Raw genomic sequence first — 21,306 nt, forward strand, 5'->3', positions numbered from 1 at the left:
CTCCGGTGTCCGCATTAGACCTTAGATTTTCCTTGCGCGTCATAGAAGCATCAAGGTACCATGGCCCTGAACCCCAGCGTTATAAGTGTCCATCTAATTGCAACCGCCAGATCCCCTATCTAGTAATCATCATGTCTCCAACCACTTTAGAACACGCCTTCTCCAAGGACTCGACATCGACCGCTGTCATCGTCCCCGGCAGCCCTGCCTTGACTGTCACGTACAAGAAGCTTGCCACCGACGTGAAGGCTTTCCAACAACAATTGGCAAAGGTCGGCGTTTCTGCCGAGGCAGCTGTGTCCATCGCACTGCCCAACACGTATGAGTTCATCGTGTCCTTCATCGCTGCATCATGGCAGAGAGCTATCGCAGCGCCACTGAACCCGGCATACAAGCAATCCGAGTTCGAGTTCTACATCGACGACCTGAGCTCAGCAATTGCTCTGGTACCAAAGGGTGCATTTGCGCAAGATGCGGCAGCTGTCCGCGCAGCAAGGAAATACAATGCCGCCATCGCCGAATGCTACTACAATGGCAGTGAGGTCGTCCTGGATGTGAAGGAGGCTGGAAAGCTTGCGGGTAAAACCGCGCCCGTCCAGTCTGCGCAGCCCGACGATGTCGCTCTCGTGCTGCACACGAGCGGTACTACTGGACGACCCAAGGCTGTACCCCTGACGCATCGCAATTTGTTGCGCACCATGAAGAACATCCAGGGAACCTATGAGTTAACACCCAACGATCGTACCATGCTGGTTATGCCTCTCTTTCACGTGCACGGTTTGCTCGCTGGGTTCCTGGCTCCCTTGGCGTCGGGAGGCTCAGTCATTGTGCCGCCCAAGTTCTCCGCCTCCGAGTTCTGGAAAGACTTCAATGAGCACAAGGCAAACTGGTATACCGCCGTCCCTACCATTCACCAGATTCTGCTGAAGAGTCCCCTTCCGAGCCCAATGCCCAAAATCCGCTTTATCCGATCTTGTTCCAGTCCCCTTTCGCCCAAAACGTTCCACGAACTTGAGAAGGCGTTCGGGGCCCCAGTGTTGGAGGCATACGCCATGACAGAGGCTGCGCATCAGATGACTAGTAATCCTCTTCCTCCCAACCAACGTAAGCCCGGCAGTGTGGGACTTGGCCAGGGTGTCGAAGTCAAGATCCTTGACGATGCTGGCAAGGAGGTACCACAAGGAAGAGAGGCAGAGATTTGTATCCGTGGTGAAAACGTCACCAAGGGATATCTCAATAACCCAGCTGCCAACGCCTCATCTTTCACCAAAGACGGTTTCTTCCGTACCGGAGATCAGGGCAAGCAGGATGCTGAAGGATATGTCATCATTACTGGTCGCATCAAGGAGCTGATCAACAAAGGTGGTGAGAAAATTAGCCCGATCGAACTGGACAACGTCATTGCACAGAATCCCGCAGTGTCTGAAGCCGTGAGCTTCGCCATCGAAGACGAGATGTATGGCCAAGATGTTGGTCTTGCGGTCGTGGTCAAAGAGGGCCATGCGCTGACTGCGGGAGAGCTGAAGACATGGCTGACGGACCGCGTTGCTAAATTTAAGCTACCGAAAAAGGTATGTCGACGTCCAATCGAACCCAGCGGTGTGATACATAATCTAACAAATGGCAGATCTTCTTCACCGATATCATGTACGTCAACAACAACAACAACAACAACGCAGATGAAACATGCACTGACTACGCACTTACAGGCCCAAGACCGCAACAGGAAAGATCCAGCGACGCCTTGTTGCCGAAGCGATGCTCAAGCAAGAACAGCCCAAGGCCAAACTATAGACACTTTACTAGAACTATTCCAAATTGCCATGTGCCATACAATTATACCATTCCGGGACAACCGACAGTCTCTTGGCCTAGATGTAACATACTTGTTCGACATCTCGTCGCGTGGATAGATTGGACAGAGCGATGTCAGATTTCCCCTCTATGTCTTTCGCCCCTCTCCAAAATTGCGTGAATCTGTCAACCTTACTCAAACTATCTTTCACGGTGCGGGGGCGGTGCGCGTGTATTGTTCCCAATAAGATAGCGTGTTCGCGAGGCCGACTGGGACTGGACTTCGCCTCTCTCGCCGCTGCGGATCTCATCCATAACCCTTCAAACTCAACAATGTAAGATCCTTGGATACACAAATCTCATTCTGACTCTACAGAGCAATGATGCGGCTGGTGAGTGTTCAATAGTATAGGCGCGACGTGTTAGGCGGCGTCTGTCAACGCAGATAAATAGGCTGAGTCCGCAGCACCTTTCCGACACAAATGCTGTGTTTCTTCGTTTTTGTTTGCTTTCCCATCTGCGGAATACTTTTAAACGACTCAACCGCTTTGAAGCAGGCTGTACTGCCCCTATCTTGATTCGTACTTTTCCCGATGTTTACTTTTCAACCGCCTGTCTGCACTACTCACGTCGCCCTCTAACTTTTCATCTGACCACTCCGGAGACTACTGTTTTCCTCCTGGACCACAGGATGTCCACTAGATCTCCTTTTCGTCCCATCGATAAGCCCTGCATGTAAGGCTCGATTTGGCAGGTTGCTGGCATCATCCCTGCCCGTCATGTCTCAGGTTATACATCTAGGGACTGGCACTATGCGACCCACCCAGCAATCAAAGAGTACACAAAACTCGACAGCCAGCCATATTCCCTTGGTCAGCACTTCAACGAGTCGCTCCCCAACAGTCACTACCGATACTCCAACAATAGCAGACCTAATATCTCCTAATATGCCTTCCGTCGATACAGCTTCCAGCGCCCCCTCAACACCACGCTCGTCTCAATCGTCGTTGAATGATCAATACAACACATCGCCATCTTCCACCTCATCACCACTGAGACCTCAAAGATCGAGCCTAAAGCCCAGTCTTAAATCTTCCGAATCGGTGACTATGATCTCTAATAGAAGATCGTCACCACCGGCGGTGCGGTTCGCGGAGCCAGATCCTCTGCCAAAGCCACAGACCTGGCCAAGAGCAAGACCGAAGACTATTCAGCTACCAGAACCTTTGGTCAACAAGATACCGAATCCTCTCACAAAGGCTCAATATCATCATATACCATCGTTTACAAGTCCAACTGCGACCTTGATGGAACAGATCGATAACTTCCAAGCGTGGGGAACACCAATATCGCCAACTCCCAAACGCCCAGTCTCTCTTCCCGTACGTTCAGCTGGATCGCTTAAGGTTGTTAGGAAAAGAGTAAGCAGTCTCAAAGCCAGATCGACTTCTTGTCAAGAGCCCGATTCAAGATGGGAAGGAATTCCACTACCAGCCCATTTTACACCGCCAAACGTAGGCTTGAAGTCACGAGTGGCTTCCTACCAGTCTACCAAGTCCACCAAGTCCATCAGGTCTACCAGGTCTACCAAGTCCACCAACCTACGTATCTCCACTCAGTCGGCTCCAGTGGTCTTAGAGCCTTTGGTGTCCTCGCCGCCAGGTCAATACAACCCTCTAGACCACTACATACCTTGCCTATATCCTTCATGTACCTTGCATTATACGCCTGCTCGTACGGGATCGAATTACTACCTCCCTCAGAGCCCGTATAACATGTCCCGTCTTCACGGCTACTGCCCACGCCATGCCAACCAAGATTTGAATCAGGCCAACGTATCGTGCAAGCGCGAGTACGAGAATCTACGTCAGAGCGCCGGGCGGAAGACCCTGGGCGTCATAGCTGCAGAGTTTGAAATACTGAAAGAGGGCTTCAGACGAGAACGCCGACACAAGGATGCCGCACTAGTACAAGAGCAAAAGCAAAGAGTGTTGGGTGTCCGTCCGATATCCCTAAATCAGAAAAGTAATGGGACAAAAGGAAAACCAGGAGCCCAAGAAGATGCATGGGATTGGCGCTATACACTCCGTCCTTGCACATCTTCACACTGCAAAGCCTACTACACACCTTATTCGAACCATTACACCTACTACCGTACACCGATTTCTGGCTTTCTTCCACAGGAGACTCTTTGCTCTGCTTGCGCGAAGACCGAGCTTGAAGGCTTTGTTGAGAAGATCAAAGAGAAATGGGGGAGTAGGTGTGGGTGGGATCATAAGGAATGGCACGACTGGTACGCCAATGCTTGTAATGATCGTACTATGGAGCAAGAATATTGGATCAAGGCACAAGAAAAATGCGTTAGAGAGAGGGGACCTCCAAAATGGGTTGGCAGATTGAGGGATAGTGCTGTAGTGGAGGAGGATGCTATCGAACTGAAGAGAGAGAGGAAGAGCCTGATGAGGAAGTGGTTTGGGAGCATGTCTGCGTAACGTGATATCTTGTCAGTAGGGTATAATGATAACCGGGCTTGAGTTTGGATCGAGGCGTAGTTCATAAGCATGCCAATTGGCATTATGTTCCCCCAGAATTTACATAAGAATAGTACCGTAGTCATACATCCAGGGATATCTCTGCCTTGTCTTGGCACCAATACGCACTCTATTGCAGTAGATTAGAGGAACGACCTGAAAGCGATGTGCAACTATGAACGTGTAATGATGGTATGTTGTTCGATTTGAATCAAGTCGAGTCAGTTGGCTGAGGGTCTTGACATCTAGTGCGGGTCGCGAAGATACTTGGGTTGGCCAGTCGCCTAACCTCATGCTCGGCAGATGCACACAAATGTTGGCAATAGACATTATACGTATCGCCCAACATCATACTCTCCAAAGGGAGGATACGTCGCATACTCCGACAGATTCCCTTGCCATAGATATGAAACATGGTTCCGAGCAGTTCATGTCCTCCCCTGCACTATTCTTTGAGTGGCTTGGAACACATCCTTCTCAGCTCTTATTTCACTCCCAATGCATAGGTCAGAGGTGATCCATATCCTCGTCGACCAGAAGTACATGCATCAGCTGCCAGAATCCTCCCAAAGGAAATTACCCCATCATAGCTCAATACTTTCACATATTCTCTCCAGCTATTACGACAACAGATACGTCAGTACTTGTTTGCGACTGGTTTATGAAGCTTCAGAGATGGTACTGGATAGTTTTGGGATGTTCTCTATGAGAAGGTACGCAAGTACAACCAGTGGGTGCGTTGATGCTGGTATAGGTGAGAGAGAATATTAACCGAATTCGAGTCAGGAGTTCCAAGACAGTTGTGAGGCTTGTGGAGATATTGAAGAAACAAGAGCTTTCGATTGAGTAATTTACGACATGTTACGTAGGTCTGGAACAACCTGATGAGCGAGTGTCTCTTCCAGATTGTTCGATCGCTAGATTTGGTCTTCGGCTCAGTGTACAAGCCAAGGCTTCCCAATAATATCCACCGTGTTCTGGCGAGAAGAGTAGGAGATGATTTCGGTCTATGACCAGCACATATACTTAGTGAAAAGCAAAGTAACTGTGTTTCTAAACTGCGAAGCAGCCGTGGGTATCTCAATAGTACAGAAAGCTCGTCAATCGTAGGTACAATACTGTTTTGATAACAAAAGACGAAAGCTTACAAACTTAACCTATAGTCTCTTACAAATCTTAACCAGAAGCGCATCCGTATCGCAGTTTTCGACCTGCTTTTGCCCCATAAATCGTATAAAAGGATACCGAGACACTTTTCTGGGCCACTCAACGTGGTGCCTCAAATGACATGGTACATTCCAATATATCCCTTCGATCCAGCCCAGCACCGCAGTCGGGGCATGTACACCCTGAAAGTCGACTCTTTCAAGATAAAGAATTGGTGTAAGGATAGCTTGGATCGCGATGAAGTGAGCCAGGAGAATTTGTGCAACGCTGTTATTGGGATCTATGAAGGCTTGAAACTCATCATGGGTCCAGTGGGATGGCGTGTTGTAGAGCATGACGAAGGTGGTGTATGTCTCTACCGGACTGTCATATGCATGACTGACTGTGCATACTAGTATTTCCCAATATGAAAGCTCCCAGTCCGACATGCTTAGAGCCTTGATGAGGTTGAGAGATAACGCGGCCATGTTGAGATCTTCGTGGTTAACGCAAGTCAGCGGCGACGTCCCGACGCGCATTCGCATTGTGTGGAGGTGGCCATCGTCACGGAATGCCTATATATCGTCAGTATGAGCTTCGGAACCATTCAATACGAGTGTATTTACACTGAAGATTGAGTCATCTCTCAACGACGTCTCGTCGCCTCCAATTAGATTGCACCCACGGACCATCGTGAGGAATTCTGCCATACCATCCTGTAAGTGGCTTGATTGGAAAGCAAGTGCTAGGGCTGCGGCCATTCTTGCATCTCGTTCGCAACTGGTCTTTGGAGGTGCCGAGAGGGCTTCATTGAGAGACTTCATAGCTAAGATTCTATGCTGTATGGCCTGTTCGGCTACACCGGAATGCGTAACAGCATCCAAGTGCGACGCGGCTAGCGCTAGGATCGAGTGCATGAGGTACTCATACTGAAATATTCAGCACTTCGGTTACCTCTTGGAGGTGTGGAGGAAAGTACATACCCTGTGTGCAAAGCCAGGAATCGCTGTGATCCAGATCTTGTCGGCTCCAACAGGGAGGTGCGGGTAGGCTGTAATGAGAAAATGATGGAACAAACGCATATCCGCCATAGACTTCGATTGTTAGGTGTTGTGATGTTGAATGTAAGCCCAAGAATACACTCACGAAAATACCCAACGCTGATCGCGGGTTGCCTACTTCCTGAGCCTGTGGCGATGGTCGAGGTCGCTGCATCGCTTGAATGATGTTCGCTGGATACTCGCACTGCAATCCCGCCTTGATACAATGGCTGCATTCAGGGTGCCTTTCGTTGCATTTGATCCTTCTGTGCTAGTGTCAGAACGTATGTACACACACATACATACACCTGCGCTTGATCTTCTCCAAAAGTACCTCTTCTTGCAGTTGAAACAACCACGGCGTGACTTGGTATGTCCCTTCCTTGGAATTGGTTTGCGAGGCAGTGGCGGCGCACCCCCATTTCCGCCGTCCGACAAAGTTGGCGAGTCACTTGAAGAGCTTTCGACCACACCACCGCGATCTTGAGGCGACGACATTAACAATAAAGATACCAGAGGTACAAGAAAGATTTAGCATGTGCAATTCGCGGGTACGCTTCCCCTGTAGCAGTATATATTCTGCTGTGCTATGCAATAGCCCCTAGATATGAACTACGAGATCTGGGGGCTTAGACTGTGAGCGTGAAGCGACCCCGCGGATGGGGGTGGTTCATGTTAATCAGGGGACGCCAGGTGTACGGCTGAGCCCTAGCTGGCTTGCAGCACTATACTGTAAAACAAACAGCTCCGACTAATAGGATTACGATCTCGCTTAAGAGCTCGATGACCGAGGCCTCCAAAAGGGTCTAGCATGCTAGGGCTCCAGATGTCTCCGGTTACTAGCCCGCTCACCGGTATGCAACCATACCGTTGGATGGCTTTGAGGGCTGTGTTACTCTCATGCGTTAACCTGCTGAGCATCTGTGATATGCAACCACTGCGGGCATACTTGCGAGCGCAAATCATAAATCGACAGACAACTTCGCCTTGATGGCCTCCAGGCCATCCCGGTTGCGTCGAGATGGCGTCGCAGGACCACCACTAGAATGCGACAACATATAAATATGGCTTTCACTGTTGCCTGTAGATGTTTGACAGACTATTTTTGCATCACGAGATGGGGACAAGCATTACAAGAGAGATCTGCGCTGATAGGTTGGCTTCTTGCTGTCGGCGTCCAAAAGACCGGTTATTGGAAGGGCCCAGAAGATTGCATGGTGTCGCCTTGACTCACCAAGCAAACGTGTACCAGGATACCTATTAACAATAGTTGGAGCTGCATGCAACTATCTCTGAGAGGTGATGTAACGCAGTGGCCACGGTAGTCGAAGAGGCGGACTGAGAGTCCGTGGGAGACCAATAGAATGGTATCGATCAACCGAGGCAGGAAGGTTTCGCGTAATCTTGTTGTCTGTAGCATGCGAGGCGTACCAGGCACAAATGATGTTCAGGCAGCGAATATGCCAAAGGAAACGCTGGCTGGCCTTAAGCTAATCGCACAGCGGACAGTGGAATGCCAAGGCGCTATCAAAGCGACCATATTGGCGGCCGTCGTTCCAGGTTTCTCCCGAGTGCCGTCCCCGCCGTGCTCCTCTTCTTACATGGTTCCCCTTTACGAGGTTGGTCCACCGCACAAAGTTTTGCGTTATCCACATTCATGGTGAAGCATGGCGGTCCTCGAAATCACCCAACTGCGTCTCAGGAAGGTGGCGGCAGACGATCCAGCACTGATACAAAGCCTGTCATCCGTCCGAGAAAAGCTGCGTACAAATTCACAGTTCTACAATTGCGTCAAGGACCCCGCTTTGATCTACATTCTAGGCATATGGCCAAATTTGGATGCGCACCAAAAATTCCTGGATTCTCCAGCTCGAGACGAGGTTCTTGGCCCCCAAGAAGACATGCTTCAATTCTGTTGGACTATGCACGTGGAATTAGATGGCATGCACACACTTCCTCTAGAGGCCCCGATACTGGCAATAGAAAGGCTTATTTTTAAGAAAGAATGCATGGAGTCTGTCGAGAAGGTCGTCGCCAGATATACGCAACAGCTTCAAAGAATGAATTCGTTCAAAACGGTATACGGCTGGCGATGTGATGCCGCACAAGAAACGCACGAAGCCCTCGTGTTCACTGGACATGGGAATGCACAAATTCACAGCACCTTCGCAGCAAAGGGAATTGATGACAACAATACCGCCATGTTGAACGAACAATTCGAAACTGTGCAAATCATACTTGGTAGAAATTTGGAGCGGAAAGATATTGGAATTTAACACTTCGAGATGGATGTCTTTCTGCTTGAGTTCTGCAATTGTTCACTTCTCACATGAGTGGTAGGGTTTTCCAATACTGCCAAGGTGGCAAAGGAACTTAAAGATCATGTCTGGTTGAAAAAGCACAACCGTGTCTGTTGTTTCTCCAAGGGTCCGGCTAGCCGGGTACACGACCCGGACAAGACTAGCTAGCCTATGGATCGCTGGGCTCCAAACCATGCATCGAAGATTATGCTCCATACGAGAAACCACTCCTTTCAGAACCAGCAATAGAGCCTGTAGTAAGCACACCTGAAATTACGATTGCATACCCACCGGCATGTTCTTACATCTTTCGGTGGTATCCATTTTAGGACAATGGTCTTGGACTCGACACACAACCAATGGGATTCGTGTGCACTTTTCTTATTGCCGTATAAGACCTACGGGTGCTGTGGTTGCTTCGTAAGTTGCACAGCAGTACAAGAAGCCGGTTGTGGGGCAGGCAGCACGGGGCGTGTTCTTGGCCTGCAACAAGGCGAGACGCTACGGCGAGACCGCTGTGCAAGGCTGAAGATAAGCTCAGAATCTTAACCCCATGTCCTATTGCTAGCGCTCTGGAGTCACCGACAATGATCAACAGATGCTACAATGCAGATGAGTCTGAGGTTACAATACCGGACAGCCGGTTTCTCTACCCCGCAATACACCCCGCTCAGACAGGAAGGAACCATCAACCTCCTAGTACAAGTAAACCTTACTATGACGATACTCGTCAGACACTTAACAAAGTCAGTGCCAGCACGCGTCGCAACCTTCGTTCACTGTGTACCCCATCCGTTCAACTTCCAAACCGTAGGAGCGACCACACGTACCGTTGACCTGTTCAAAGGGCATCGAGGTTGAAATTGCCCACCAAGATACACGCTCTTCTGCTCCAGCACAAGTGTATAGGCGGCCGCGAGCACCAAGCTTCAACATGAAAACCTTGATTCTTTGTATCCGGACTTTCACATATCTTGTAACACTGTCAAAGACAGGAACACATGCGAAGCAAATCCAAGGCTTGGATGCCCTGCGATGGATCGATCCGTTGATCGGCAGTAGGGATGGCGGAAATGTCTTCGCAGGTGCAACACTACCTTACAGCATGGCAAAAGGTTAGCAGCACGAGACAAATACCACCATCCAATGCTAAAACAAACAAAGCCGTTGCAGATGTAGATGGCGAGAATACTGGAGGGTTCTCCACCGATGGTAGCAACATCACTGGCTTCTCGGCTTTGCATGATTCTGGAACCGGAGGAAATCCAAGCTTAGGCAACTTCCCTATCTTTCCTCAAGTCTGCTCAGGCACTGATATCAACACATGCGAGTTCTCAATCGCAGCACGCGCAACTCATTATCGAAACGAATCAGTCGAAGCACGTCCAGGCTACTTTGGGGTAACACTGGAAAACGGGATACGCGCTGATATGACCGTCTCTGAACACGCTGCGCTCTTTCGCTTTAATTTCTCAGCAGCATCTATTCGAAAAGAAAGTTACGATCCGCTTGTAATGCTTGATCTGACAGATTTATGGGCGAGTCGCCAGAATGCTTCCATCACTATAGAGGCGGACGGAGGCCAGAAGGTGGGCAGAATGAAAGGCAATGCCACTTTTCTGCCAAGCTTCGGGGCAGGTTCTTATATGGCCTACTTTTGCCTGGATATATCTGGAGGGTCCGTCAAAGACTCTGGAGTATGGGTCAACGATAGGGCTGGTGAACAACCAAAAGAGCTGCATGTTACGCGTGGGTTCAACAATTTCTATGTTCAAGCTGGTGGCTTCATACGCTTCAATGGCCCACTTTCTGGACCACTACTTGCGCGGGTAAAGTCTCTTCTGTATGAACTACACGTGAAACATACACTGACTTTTTTGGTTGACAACTTAGATGGGATTGAGTTTCATTAGCACTGACCAGGCTTGCCAGAGTGCTGAGAGCGAAATTCCAAGGCCCGATGCAGACTTCGATACACTCGTCACATCGGCCCAGAACGTATGGCGTGAGAAACTCACTCCAATAGTCATCGAAACTGGCGACATGGAAGACAACATACAGACCAGTTTTTGGAGTGCGGTCTACCGTACCATGATTTCACCTCAGAACTACACTGGCGAGAACCCACACTGGCAAAGCAACGAACCATATTTTGATAGTTTCTACTGTCTTTGGGATATGTGGCGCGTGCAACTACCTTTTCTCAGCGTCTTGGAACCATTGCTCATGTCTGGTTTGATACGAAGTCTTCTTGATACATACAAATACCGCGGCTGGTTACCAGACTGCATGATGAGCACCTGCAAAGGTTGGACACAGGGCGGTTCGAACGCCGACAATGTTTTAGTTGATGCCTACGTTAAAAACATAACCGGTATAGACTGGGAACTCGCCTACGAAGCTATCGTCAACGACGCGGAGAACGAGCCTTTGGAGTGGAGTAAAGAGGGTCGTGGTGGCCTAACTAGTTGGAAAAACTTGAACTACATCCCAGTATCTGACTTCGACCCTTACGGCTTTGGCACAAACTCGAGGAGTATATCTCGATCACTGGAGTATGCTTACAACGACTATAACCTCGCCGCCCTGGCAAAAGGTCTTGGTAAGAATACGACAGCAAAGTATTTCTCTCGTGCGACAAACTGGCGAAACCTTTTCAAGGCTGATCAAACCTCTTCCATCAATGGTGTCGATACGGGCTTTACGGGCTTTTTTCAACCGAAGAATCTAAACGGAACCTGGGGCTACCAAGACCCTATTGCCTGTAGTCCTTTGACGGACTTCTGTTCGCTGACGTCCAACCCTTCCGAGACATTTGAAAGCAGTGTATGGGAGTACATGTTTTTCGTACCTCACGATATCAGGGGAGTTATCGAGTTACTCGGTGGCGATGAGACATTCCAGCGCAGACTAGACTACTTCCACACGAGTGGTCTAGCGGATATTGGAAATGAACCAGTTTTTCTCACCGTATACCTATCGCACTTTGCAGGGAGGCCGGCGCTCAGTGCCGAGAGAGCGCATTACTGTAAGTCTTCCCTAAAGGAAGAGACAAAGTCATGTGAGATGGTCTATGGCCACTAACCTGAAGCACAGACATCCCATCACGATTCAACGCCACACCCGCCGGACTTCCAGGCAACGACGATTCCGGTAGCATGGCATCCTTCACGCTCTTCAGCATGCTTGGTCTCTTCCCAAACCCAGGCCAAAATGTCTACTTTATTATTCCTCCCTTCTTCCCTTCCATATCCATTACCAATAAGCTTACAAACGCCACTGCTACTATACATAACACCAATTTCGACAAAGAGTACAAGAACATCTACATTCAGAGCGCTAAGTTGAATGGCATGGTGTATACAAAGAATTGGATTGGACATGAGTTCTTCACACAGGGTTGGACGTTGGAGCTCGTGCTGGGGGATACGGAGAGTGATTGGGGTACGAAGATGGAGGATAGACCACCGAGTATGTCAGACGGGCAAGAGGCGGTGGATAACGGTCTGAAGGTTGGGTAGGACAAATTGGACGGACGAGCTTGATGCGCTGTGAACAAATGTCGGCGGAAAGAATTCCTTCTCTCGAGCACTCACAGTTTTCTGTAGTGCGATTATAATCATGGATTGTCTAAGTGATCGTAATCAGAACAAAGCTTTAGAAGCAACGCTTAGTAGCCATGCAGCATCTTGCCAACCGCCGACCTCTTCATTAGCCGCAGTACGTTGAGATTCCCCAGTGGTTGGTCTGCTATCTGTATCCGTAGTGGTCGCATCGCCTTGTCCACGCAGAGCTGACGCAGCGATGATCGCTTCTCGTTCGAGCTTGCGTCGCTTGGATTCGACTTCGCGACGTAGTTTCAGCTCCTCTGTGGTGAGGTTATCCAGTCGCAAGCTTCTATCCTCTTCCACGTCCTCGTCGTCGGAGCCTTCTCTATCTTCTTCAACCGAAAACAATGTCCAACCAATGAGACGATCCATCCAACTTCCAAGCCCAAACCCGCGTTCGCGCGCCAGACGAGCGACTTCTTCTTCATCGCCGTCGCTCTCCTCATCTGCTTCGATGAAATCAGGCTCAATAAAGCGCTCATCTAGCTCTGAGATCTCGAAGCTGGCTCTTCCCGATTGCGGTTTCGATCCCGCCGACATGATTAGATCGACTCGACTACCTGCTCTACTACCTCGTCGACTCTGCCGTGCGCTGGGTACGCGAGAGCCTACGCGACTTCCTACTCTAGACATGCGTGGCGAGAAGAAGGTGGGGAAATCCGAGTCACCAAGGTGTTCGCCAGAGAGTAGAGCCATACGGCGATCGTCGTGTGAAGCATGTTGTTCGTATTGGTCACTCTGTCCAACCAGACTGGTAGAGCTTTCTCGTCTCACAAGCCAACCCTGACCCTTGCTATCCCTTGTCTCGCCAGCGATTGCTAAGCCAGCGCGGTGCAGCCACTCTTCGTTTGACTCTCTGGTATGGTGCTTCACGAGAGGAGAGTGTAAGGGCAAGGGTGCTGTGCCTTTCCGTGTATGATGTCTCTTCTTCCCAGTATCTACACCTAGTACATCGTCTGCAAAACTGACACCCAGATGCAGAACGCTTGTACTCTTTGCTTTTGGTATGTCTCCGACTTCGCGAACCTCGGAATGGGGATTGACGAAATAACTCTCGTACGCATATGCTTTCTTGGGACGCTGCCGCGAACTGCTGCGGCTCTGACTAAGACTTAATACACCCGGTGTTGCCGGCGCTGACTTTTGCGCGATGTATGATGTTCGAGGGGTGCGCGTCCCTGGTTCGTCGGGTGAAGGCGGTACGGATGCATCGAGAGGGTATTTGGCGCTGAGAGGGGCTATGGAGAGATTGTGGAGGTTCGGATAGGAGCGACGTGAGCGCGAGGTTGATCGCAGTGGCTCCATATTGTTGAAATTCAGAGCAAGAAACAATGAGTTGTAATGAGGATCTAGAAATGTTACGATGCTTACCGTGTTTGGTGGAGTGACCGAGGTTCGACGGTCTGACACATGGACTCTGGGGAAGAGATGACTAGCCCTTTATGGTTAGCGGATCATCGCATGGGTTTTCACGTGAAAGTGGTGAGATGCAAAATTCGACTTGGAGAAGTGTGAAAGAAGGAAGCTGCAGCCTAAGGCACCGATGCGCGATCGATGTCTGAGAGGATGTTTGTCCGCACGAGATCCCATGCAATCGTGGGAAAAGGTTCTCGATGCTTTTCCGGCATATCCCCTTGAGCTTCAGACTCTGAGGTTATGTGGATGCGAACAATGGCGATGGCAAAGCACCTGAAGGAAATAGCAGGAGAAGTCGGAAGTGGCGGTAGTGACTATCAGCATGATTGTGGCACGGAAGCTGAGCTAAGGCAAATTATGAGATGGTTGTATATGAGTAGTCGGCCTGCTTTGTGGGCGAGTAGCCTGCTAAGCCTCGCCAACTGGCCTTTGCCGTGTACAGCAATGCTCTGACGCGCCTACTGTATTATTCACGTCTCTTATGTGCCGGTTGTTCCGTGGAGTTCTTGAGAAGATTTCTTGGTTCTACCAAGAAACCAGACCCACGGCTCCATATCGTACGAGTGGAGCGATGACGGAGCCGACGGGGTTAGGAGGGCATCAAACCTGTCGCTGAGGCTCGGGGGCGAGACGGTGTTGAGACGCGCCGTCCAAGTCCGAACCATGCGACAGACGGTGGTGGGGCGGTCGCCTTGGAGCAGAAGCGAAGCAGGCCCAGGTGCTACTGGCGCTTGCTTTGTGCTTGCCGTCATTTGGCAAGGCATGGCAAGACAAGTGCGGGGTTCGCGTCCTGTTTGCTGGTCGCTGGAGAGGGTTGCTATCACGCAGGCGACAAATTCACATGGATGAGTTATATGCTCTGCGTTCCTGCATGCAAAAAGTACCGTTGGAGAGGTGCGGCAAGTGACGTACGGAGCTTGGCGGACCCTGAGATTCGTCGACCAGGCAAGCGGATTTATTCCGACGCATCTTACTCGAACCGTGAAAGGCGCGCTAGGACGACCCGATTTCTTCCACTGTCCACAACACCAGCCTTTGTTATAATCACACTACTTCTCACCCCCCGCGAACTACGGCTGCCGTTCCTTCGCTACCGCCCCGACTTGTCACCACACAAATATCCGAACACTGCCCACACCACCTCACCCACAGTACACACCCCTACCTTTGAACCACAATGAACCTCGCCGCCTCTTCGCATCACCGCAAGACGCTCCCAACATGTGTCCTGTAACCAGCCGGTAACAGCGAGGTACGTTCCTGCTCTTCCATTCGCGCTGCACCTTTTGTCACCCTCGCCCCGTGAACAGCCCCGACAATTCCAAAGCGTGCCCTTCCATTCGCCGCTGCGCACACGACCACTCCATCCGTGGTTCACAGCGCGATTGCCTACCGAGCACCCCTCAAAAGCGAGCCTCAAAAGCGAACCTCAAAAGCGAGCCAGTTACCGCGCGTGATCAAATCTAACAGTGAAAAAGGCTGCCCGCGTCGGCTTCTGCCCCCGTGTCTCCTGTCTTCGAACGACTTCACATCCAGGACACTCGCACCTACTACCGAGCATATCCAGCTACTGCGACCGACACTGTGAAAGTTCGACCAAAACTTGTCCAGGCACAACACAGGCAGGGCTTGAGCATATACCTTTAATACCCTTAATACTATCCTCACACACTCCGACTCGAAGCTCTGCAGCGCTTCCAACATGTCTGTACCAAACCGAGACTCCGCGACGTCTACCAGCCACGACCAAAACGCTCAGGAAAGCGTATTATTCGAAAGGATCAGGGAATTTGTCGCCTCTCTTGGGCTCACTGCGAGTGATGGGCTTATCCAACATGCTGGCGAGACCAAGCACGAGGACTTGAAGGTTATCGTGGATCCTCAAAACCACGAGTGCTCTGTGACCTGCACAGCAGAGTCTCATGGTACTCTCACACCCGCCGTTTCCATTCGTTCGGTACCCGATCGGCTGCAGTCTCTAATTCCTCCCTCCAACTACGGTGCCGTTCTTCCAGGTTGCATATACCGCAGCAGCTACCCCGAGGAGAAGAACTACGGATTCCTCAAAGATGTTGGAATCAAAACAATTCTGACTCTGGTCCCAGAGCCACTCTCATCAGAGTATCAGGGCTTCATGAAGGAGGCTGGTATACAGCACTTCCACGCCCATATCAAGGCCAACAAGGGCGAAGTTCGCGTTGAATCGTGCGAAATGTCACGAGCTCTGCGCCTGATCATGGATCGCACCAACCATCCGATCCTCGTCCACTGTAACAAGGGCAAGCACCGCACAGGATGCACCATTGCCTGCTTTCGAAGGATTCTTGGAGTTGACCCAGAGACTGTTCGCGAAGAGTACCACACCTACGCTGGTGTCAAGGCTCGCTTCCTTGATGAAGTCTTCTTCGAAAATTTTGACCTTAACTTGGTCATGTGGATAGCCCGCCAGGAGGGCTGGGTTGCGCCTGCAATCGATGTTGCACCACCCACACCACCAGCTTCGGTCACATCAAGCGCTAGCGCAAAAGCTGTCGCTCTCGCTTGATACTTTCCTTGGTCACATTGCATTCTCAGGCGTTCCAAAAAGGTCTTTGGGTATGTCGGATCACATTGGCAAATGTTGAGGTTTCAGCGCGGCGTTCTAGGCTCGGAAGGCATACTAGGACCAGTGGGCATTGGGTACAGGATCGTGGCGTTTGAATTCAAAATGCTGTTGATTGGAGGACCAGAAAATTGTCTATATCTCCAAGCGGGATCTGTTTCTTTGGTCTGCATCCGGATGGTCTTTTCGTTGGTTTTTGTTTTGGGACTAAATGTGTCAGTGTTGATCCCGGAAGAGGCGAGAAACCGTCAGAGGCAAAAGAGTGGCTATTTCCTATGTTCCATATGAAGTAATACATCTTAGCTGTGAAGCCTCGAAGCGAAAGCTTCAGTCGACTCGTCTATCTAGGCTTTCCCTGAAACCTATCTCGCTACCACCAAATCTCTTATGCCCACTATATTTTCTTTTTCTTTCTCTCTCTGCCACAATTATCTCGGTACCGTTGAAAGTGGTATGCCCATTGGTCTTTCTTTTGCTCGTAACGTCGTCAAGGGTGCTCGGGTCCCCACCTTAGCACCAATATCTTTCTTCTTCCCCACAAACCTTTTTTTTTCTAAAATTCCCGAAACTACAGATCCTAAACTGACCCTGAAGATCATGGGATTCTAGGCCTATGGACCTGACGATGACCTGTCAGATACGAGGATCCGGTATCCTGGGATCAAGGGTACAACTGCAGTTTGTGAATATGCGAGGCTAATGAGGTCATGGTGTGGACGCTAGGAGTGATGACGATGGCATTGTTCTAAGCAACTGAGAAGATGGGTACTGTGTCTTTGTTCTGTTATCTTGCGGAATAGGTCTGTGGCATAACTGTGACGTGAGAAAGAGGTTACGTGGGTGTCGTCAAATGCTACTAGTATCGGCTGATAGTGTCTCTGAAAATGTATCACAAGGAGTGTAGGCTTTCGGCTCGATGGTGTATACAAAAGAGCGATTATGTGAGATTAAATCATCCAATCAACTGCTGGACGTATGCTTGGACAGCTGCTATGTAGTATTGATTCACGATAGACCTCACACGCCATCCAAACACCAAACGACCACATCACCAGTCCTCCTCGAATCATCGTGGAAGTGGCTATTGAACCCCCTCCAACACTCCTGATACCTAGTTCCCTCAAGATACTCCTCCAGGGTTGCTTCGAGCTGCTCAAAGAAAACAAGGTTTTGCGGCCACTGACGCCGATACTTGCGCTTAAATTTTGGATCCTGGCGCGTCCAATGCTGGCCGGATCTACTTCCACTCGCCTTAATCGTCTGTACATCTTCCATATTACCACGGAGCCAGGCCACCGGACCAGGCTTGATGTAGAATTCATCCGCCTCATCGAGATAGGTCGAGCGCTCGGAGAGGGGAATGTTGATGGGCGGTTCGCAGGTCAAAGCCCATGCGGAGATTTCAGGGTAGACGAGGTGGGAGCGCCATGGTGTGGAGTGGCAGGGCATGAGAAAGCCGACTGTCGTATTGGACACGGCAGGACTGTTGCTCCCGGTACTGCTACGAGTATTCAACAGGCTGTTACGTGTTTCGTGTTTATGACGGAGGTAGGCGAGTACGTCAATGACCCCCCGCTGATGGACCTGAGATGCATAGCTAGCAAGTAGGACATTTGAAGCTAGAAGAAACAGAATAACTGCTTTGTGCGACAGTGCGGCATGGGGAGGGAGAAACCTGCTGAGTGGCCTGGCGGAGATGATGTGGAGGAAGGGTAAGATCGGGTAAAGAAAGCGAACTTCTTTGTGCGATATCAAACTCAATGTCACAGTCATGGCAGTCACCGTCCATGATAGACGGGCAAGTATCCGACCGCCTGTAGCATCTTGACTTGAAGCTGTTGTGTTATCCGGTCTGTCACTTTTGGCTGAGCCAAATGGCTCTGGCTCTGGGCCCTGCAGCGACTGCCATAAGCCGATCACGGCAAAAGGCAACGATGTCGTGAGGAGCAACGGCAAACCCTCGGTGAAATAGTAGTCGCCGCGGTTCCTCCCGTAGAAGACGGCTAACGACTGGGCGATGTTGAAATAGAGAAATCTAAGCGGCGGAAGAGTCCAGACCCTGTAATAGAGCCGATCGGTCGCGACTGAGCATACCAGTACGGCGGAGCTAGCGTCGTCAGTTGGAAAGGTCTGGTGACCTCCGGGGATGCAGAAAAGACAGACCCGACAATGGATCTTTGCACTATGGGAACGAGAAACGTGCAGCGGATGCAAGGAGAGCAAGAGCTTACCCGCAAATCAGGATTTCACGGGCCAACACATAGCGCGGCCGCTGTGAGGCTTGCCACAGGGTTGGGATAGATATGGATAACCAGATGAGAGCATTGGTTGGCCGGAGAATACACGCAAGCGCTGCCAGAAGTAGTGACAGGCGCAACCTGCAGGAGCATGAGCCTAAAGTGGTGGCGGAGCAGGCAAAGGGTGTTTTGATTTCATGACTTACTCTGAGAGAGAGCCGAGGTTCTGGTGTGCAATATGCGTTTTACAATCACCCCGCCAAGGCCAATAATAGATAGCAACCGAAGTGATGGTAGTCTCAAGACAATTAGATAGTGTCCGTGTCGCGCAGAACCATTGCCATGGGCTGCAAACAGACAATGCAAGCTAGAAGTAGGGAGGATCAAATATCAGAGAATGCTGCATCATGATTACGGGTGTCGCGTACAGTAGTGAGAGCGGTGCGACTGCCACGACCGTAAACCTTTTCCGCAAGTTTCCAAGTGTAGCAATCAAGCAAGGCTGCAAAGACGGCTTGGGTAACTTTCGGGGCAGCTAGGAGTAGTTCGGCTTTAGCAGGCAAGCGCAAGCCGCAGAGGTCAGCAACATGTGCCGCGACTCGATAGACGGCTGCGAATAGCGCTGGATGCAGGGACGACCTCAATTGGGATCTCCACTCCTGCCCACGGTGAGCTAACTGGTGATGATGGAGCACTTGAAGGCAAAATTACCCAGGTGATCCAGGCATGGGTGGCGGGGCCAAAAGCCAGCTGCCATGCAGGCTCGAGCGACTGGAAGAACTCGTCGGGCTGGAAGAAGGTGCGCAGGGTTAGTGCGTTCACGATGCGGAAAGCAAGCAGCAATGCGAAGATGCCTAGCGTCGAGTCACGATAGCTGTTGGACTGCGCTCGTGGTGGAGCACCAGTCCCGCTCGGATTCGTGTCCCTCGCAGCGTTGGTGCGGGTCGGCATTGGATAATAGGGAAGAAACAACGAGCACAAGCGGAAGGCTGGGGCAATGGTTGGCGAGCAGAGTGAGATGAGATTCGCAGCAGAGGTGAGGATGCGAAGCCGGTGGTCTAGCTCCTTGGCGCGATGCACAAGCAGTCACGGTTTGTCATGCATCCGTGCTCAAGCGTGTCAAGGTGCAGAAAATTGATGCTGCGTGCCTTACCGTATTAGGACTTTCACGATGATTGCTGAGGAGACGGGCTGCGCCTAGACTCGGCTTCATCTGTGCTGGCCCTTTGCAGCATGCGCCGCCGTGCGACTGTGCACATACGGGGCCGCGAATCTCACGATAGTTGATTATTGATAATTTGCCCGTGTCTGCAGGCGGTCTGGAGCGGGTGTCGTGGCATCAGAGGGGGGAGTTTGCAAAGGAAAAAGTACCTAGGTATACTAGAGGTACTCGCTGTGGTCAACAGCAGCCGCTTGCAGAATGCGACCTAGTGCATACGGCCTTGAAGGGTTGGATACTGGACACAATTCAGAGAGGGTAAGATGGAGGTGATTGTTGCAGTCGTCGTCGCACGATGGCTGTGGCAGTGTATGTGTGCGTGTGTGCGTGTGCCGGCCCAACAACAACGGGCAGTGACGCAGAGATAGCGTGAGATTTGACGTAGCATGTTGAGTATGCACGGGAACGAAGAAGCAAAAAAGGTCGAGTACCCGAGCATCAACGAGGGTAAATCTGGGGAAAGGCTTGTGTGCTAGAGAGGGTCCGTTAAGAGACGACGTGCTATGATGGTTTGGCCAGGGTGCTTATCGCGCTTCATCATGTAATGCGTATGCCGACCGAAGCGGAGGCGGCAGAGGCAGCCCCTGCGCGGCCACAGCTGGGATACAGGCACATGGTGCTGAGCAGAGGGAGTTTGGTTGAACAAACGAACCACACCCCTCACGCAGTCGAACGCCACCTGTTGTTGAGGGCAAGGGCTCGAGCTCGCCAGGAGGCACTAATGTATGCAGCCATACCCGTTCTTGTCACCTGCATATCTTAGTCGGTTGCCGTCCAGAGGCAGCTGTCCCAAGACAAAAAGATGGCCATATCGCAGCTGGCCTGCTCAACAAGAAATCGGTCCACCGGGCGCATTGTGGCCTCTGGTCGCCGTCGCCATCTCGTCTGTGAGCGCGCCGTGGGTACGTTTGACGGCCTCCACCTGCGTCTTCGCCTATGCTCTGCGCGATAGAATAGCGTCCCCACCTTTTGCTGCCAGCCCCGGCGTGTCTCTCCCGCTTCAGAGCGTCATCTAATGGGCCCCGAAATACTCACGACTATCATCGCCGCTTAGGGAAAAGCGCAAGTGAGCCGATCGTGTCTCTCAACCAAATCCATATCGAGCCGTTGAGCCCACCACCCGGCCCACTGCTACCATCACAACCTGCCCTGCCACGCCCATCGCCGCCGACCGTGAACCTCAGCCCAGTCCACACGGCCGCCATTGTCCTCGCTGTGACACCGCCGCCGCCGTCTAGCCCGCCGCGATATGAGACTATCCGCCCACGCACTGCGCCTCGACAAACCGTAGAAGGGCTGGCATGTTTGCACGCCGCTGCTGAGCTGACACGTCCTGAGCTGTGTGGTTGCCATGGTCGACCCCAATGCAGACGTGACAGCCGAAGGGGACCGGCGCGACGAGCAGGCGCAATC

The 21,306-nt window shown here is 51.1% G+C and overlaps 10 protein-coding genes across 10 annotated transcripts; 7 read left to right on the forward strand and 3 right to left on the reverse strand.

Moving 5' to 3' along the window:
• Window positions 1-131: 131 nt before the first annotated feature.
• On the forward strand, window positions 132-1,794 carry CC77DRAFT_940837 (acetyl-CoA synthetase-like protein; the record flags this gene model as incomplete). The annotated part of the gene is made up of 3 exons (XM_018534749.1): window positions 132-1,571; window positions 1,628-1,647; window positions 1,710-1,794. 3 exons carry the CDS (start codon window positions 132-134, stop codon window positions 1,792-1,794), a joined length of 1,545 nt encoding a protein of 514 aa, XP_018383803.1.
• Window positions 1,795-2,606: 812 nt separating this feature from the next.
• CC77DRAFT_940883 (hypothetical protein) lies at window positions 2,607-4,286 on the forward strand (the record flags this gene model as incomplete). Its single annotated transcript, XM_018534753.1, has 1 exon — window positions 2,607-4,286. One exon carries the CDS (start codon window positions 2,607-2,609, stop codon window positions 4,284-4,286), a length of 1,680 nt encoding a protein of 559 aa, XP_018383804.1.
• Window positions 4,287-5,482: 1,196 nt separating this feature from the next.
• Window positions 5,483-7,009, reverse strand: CC77DRAFT_1010954 (hypothetical protein; the record flags this gene model as incomplete). The annotated part of the gene is made up of 5 exons (XM_018523679.1): window positions 5,483-6,046; window positions 6,098-6,400; window positions 6,455-6,565; window positions 6,618-6,777; window positions 6,810-7,009. 5 exons carry the CDS (start codon window positions 7,007-7,009, stop codon window positions 5,483-5,485), a joined length of 1,338 nt encoding a protein of 445 aa, XP_018383805.1.
• A 1,169-nt stretch (window positions 7,010-8,178) lies between these two features.
• Window positions 8,179-8,787, forward strand: CC77DRAFT_1033062 (hypothetical protein; the record flags this gene model as incomplete). The annotated part of the gene is made up of 1 exon (XM_018526776.1): window positions 8,179-8,787. The coding sequence occupies one exon, from the start codon at window positions 8,179-8,181 to the stop codon at window positions 8,785-8,787; it is 609 nt and encodes a 202-aa protein (XP_018383806.1).
• Window positions 8,788-9,576: 789 nt separating this feature from the next.
• CC77DRAFT_231779 (hypothetical protein) lies at window positions 9,577-12,394 on the forward strand. Its single transcript, XM_018530760.1, has 4 exons — window positions 9,577-9,926; window positions 9,976-10,640; window positions 10,705-11,839; window positions 11,908-12,394. The coding sequence occupies exons 1-4, from the start codon at window positions 9,746-9,748 to the stop codon at window positions 12,330-12,332; spliced, it is 2,406 nt and encodes an 801-aa protein (XP_018383807.1). The 5' UTR covers window positions 9,577-9,745; the 3' UTR covers window positions 12,333-12,394.
• Window positions 12,176-14,019, reverse strand: CC77DRAFT_231767 (hypothetical protein). The gene has a single exon (XM_018530759.1). It carries the CDS (start codon window positions 13,722-13,724, stop codon window positions 12,456-12,458), a length of 1,269 nt encoding a protein of 422 aa, XP_018383808.1. The 5' UTR covers window positions 13,725-14,019; the 3' UTR covers window positions 12,176-12,455.
• Window positions 14,020-14,684: 665 nt separating this feature from the next.
• Window positions 14,685-15,395, forward strand: CC77DRAFT_1022600 (hypothetical protein). Its single transcript, XM_018525498.1, has one exon. The coding sequence runs from the start codon at window positions 14,690-14,692 to the stop codon at window positions 15,014-15,016; it is 327 nt and encodes a 108-aa protein (XP_018383809.1). The 5' UTR covers window positions 14,685-14,689; the 3' UTR covers window positions 15,017-15,395.
• Window positions 15,069-16,622, forward strand: CC77DRAFT_232295 (tyrosine-protein phosphatase SIW14). Its single transcript, XM_018530761.1, has one exon. The coding sequence runs from the start codon at window positions 15,538-15,540 to the stop codon at window positions 16,378-16,380; it is 843 nt and encodes a 280-aa protein (XP_018383810.1). The 5' UTR covers window positions 15,069-15,537; the 3' UTR covers window positions 16,381-16,622.
• Window positions 16,623-17,245: 623 nt separating this feature from the next.
• Window positions 17,246-19,625, reverse strand: CC77DRAFT_1074286 (hypothetical protein; the record flags this gene model as incomplete). The annotated part of the gene is made up of 5 exons (XM_018529207.1): window positions 17,246-18,619; window positions 18,669-18,815; window positions 18,881-19,041; window positions 19,103-19,333; window positions 19,386-19,625. 5 exons carry the CDS (start codon window positions 19,623-19,625, stop codon window positions 17,455-17,457), a joined length of 1,944 nt encoding a protein of 647 aa, XP_018383811.1. The 3' UTR covers window positions 17,246-17,454.
• A 933-nt stretch (window positions 19,626-20,558) lies between these two features.
• CC77DRAFT_231703 (hypothetical protein) lies at window positions 20,559-21,077 on the forward strand. Its single transcript, XM_018530758.1, has one exon. The coding sequence runs from the start codon at window positions 20,619-20,621 to the stop codon at window positions 20,907-20,909; it is 291 nt and encodes a 96-aa protein (XP_018383812.1). The 5' UTR covers window positions 20,559-20,618; the 3' UTR covers window positions 20,910-21,077.
• Window positions 21,078-21,306: the final 229 nt, after the last annotated feature.

Source organism: Alternaria alternata (assembly GCF_001642055.1).
Source record: "Alternaria alternata strain SRC1lrK2f unplaced genomic scaffold CC77scaffold_16, whole genome shotgun sequence".
NCBI lineage: Eukaryota > Fungi > Ascomycota > Dothideomycetes > Pleosporales > Pleosporaceae > Alternaria > Alternaria alternata.

Coding starts and splice junctions, on each gene's coding strand:
- CC77DRAFT_231779 (XM_018530760.1), top strand. CDS start 9,746: ATGAAAACCTTGATTCTTTGTATCCGGACTTTCACATATCTTGTAACA. Junction 10,641..10,704: donor CTGGACCACTACTTGCGCGG/GTAAAGTCTCTT, acceptor TTGACAACTTAG/ATGGGATTGAGTTTCATTAG. Junction 11,840..11,907: donor TGCCGAGAGAGCGCATTACT/GTAAGTCTTCCC, acceptor CCTGAAGCACAG/ACATCCCATCACGATTCAAC.
- CC77DRAFT_231767 (XM_018530759.1), bottom strand. CDS start 13,724: ATGGAGCCACTGCGATCAACCTCGCGCTCACGTCGCTCCTATCCGAAC.
- CC77DRAFT_1022600 (XM_018525498.1), top strand. CDS start 14,690: ATGCTCTGCGTTCCTGCATGCAAAAAGTACCGTTGGAGAGGTGCGGCA.
- CC77DRAFT_232295 (XM_018530761.1), top strand. CDS start 15,538: ATGTCTGTACCAAACCGAGACTCCGCGACGTCTACCAGCCACGACCAA.
- CC77DRAFT_231703 (XM_018530758.1), top strand. CDS start 20,619: ATGCAGCCATACCCGTTCTTGTCACCTGCATATCTTAGTCGGTTGCCG.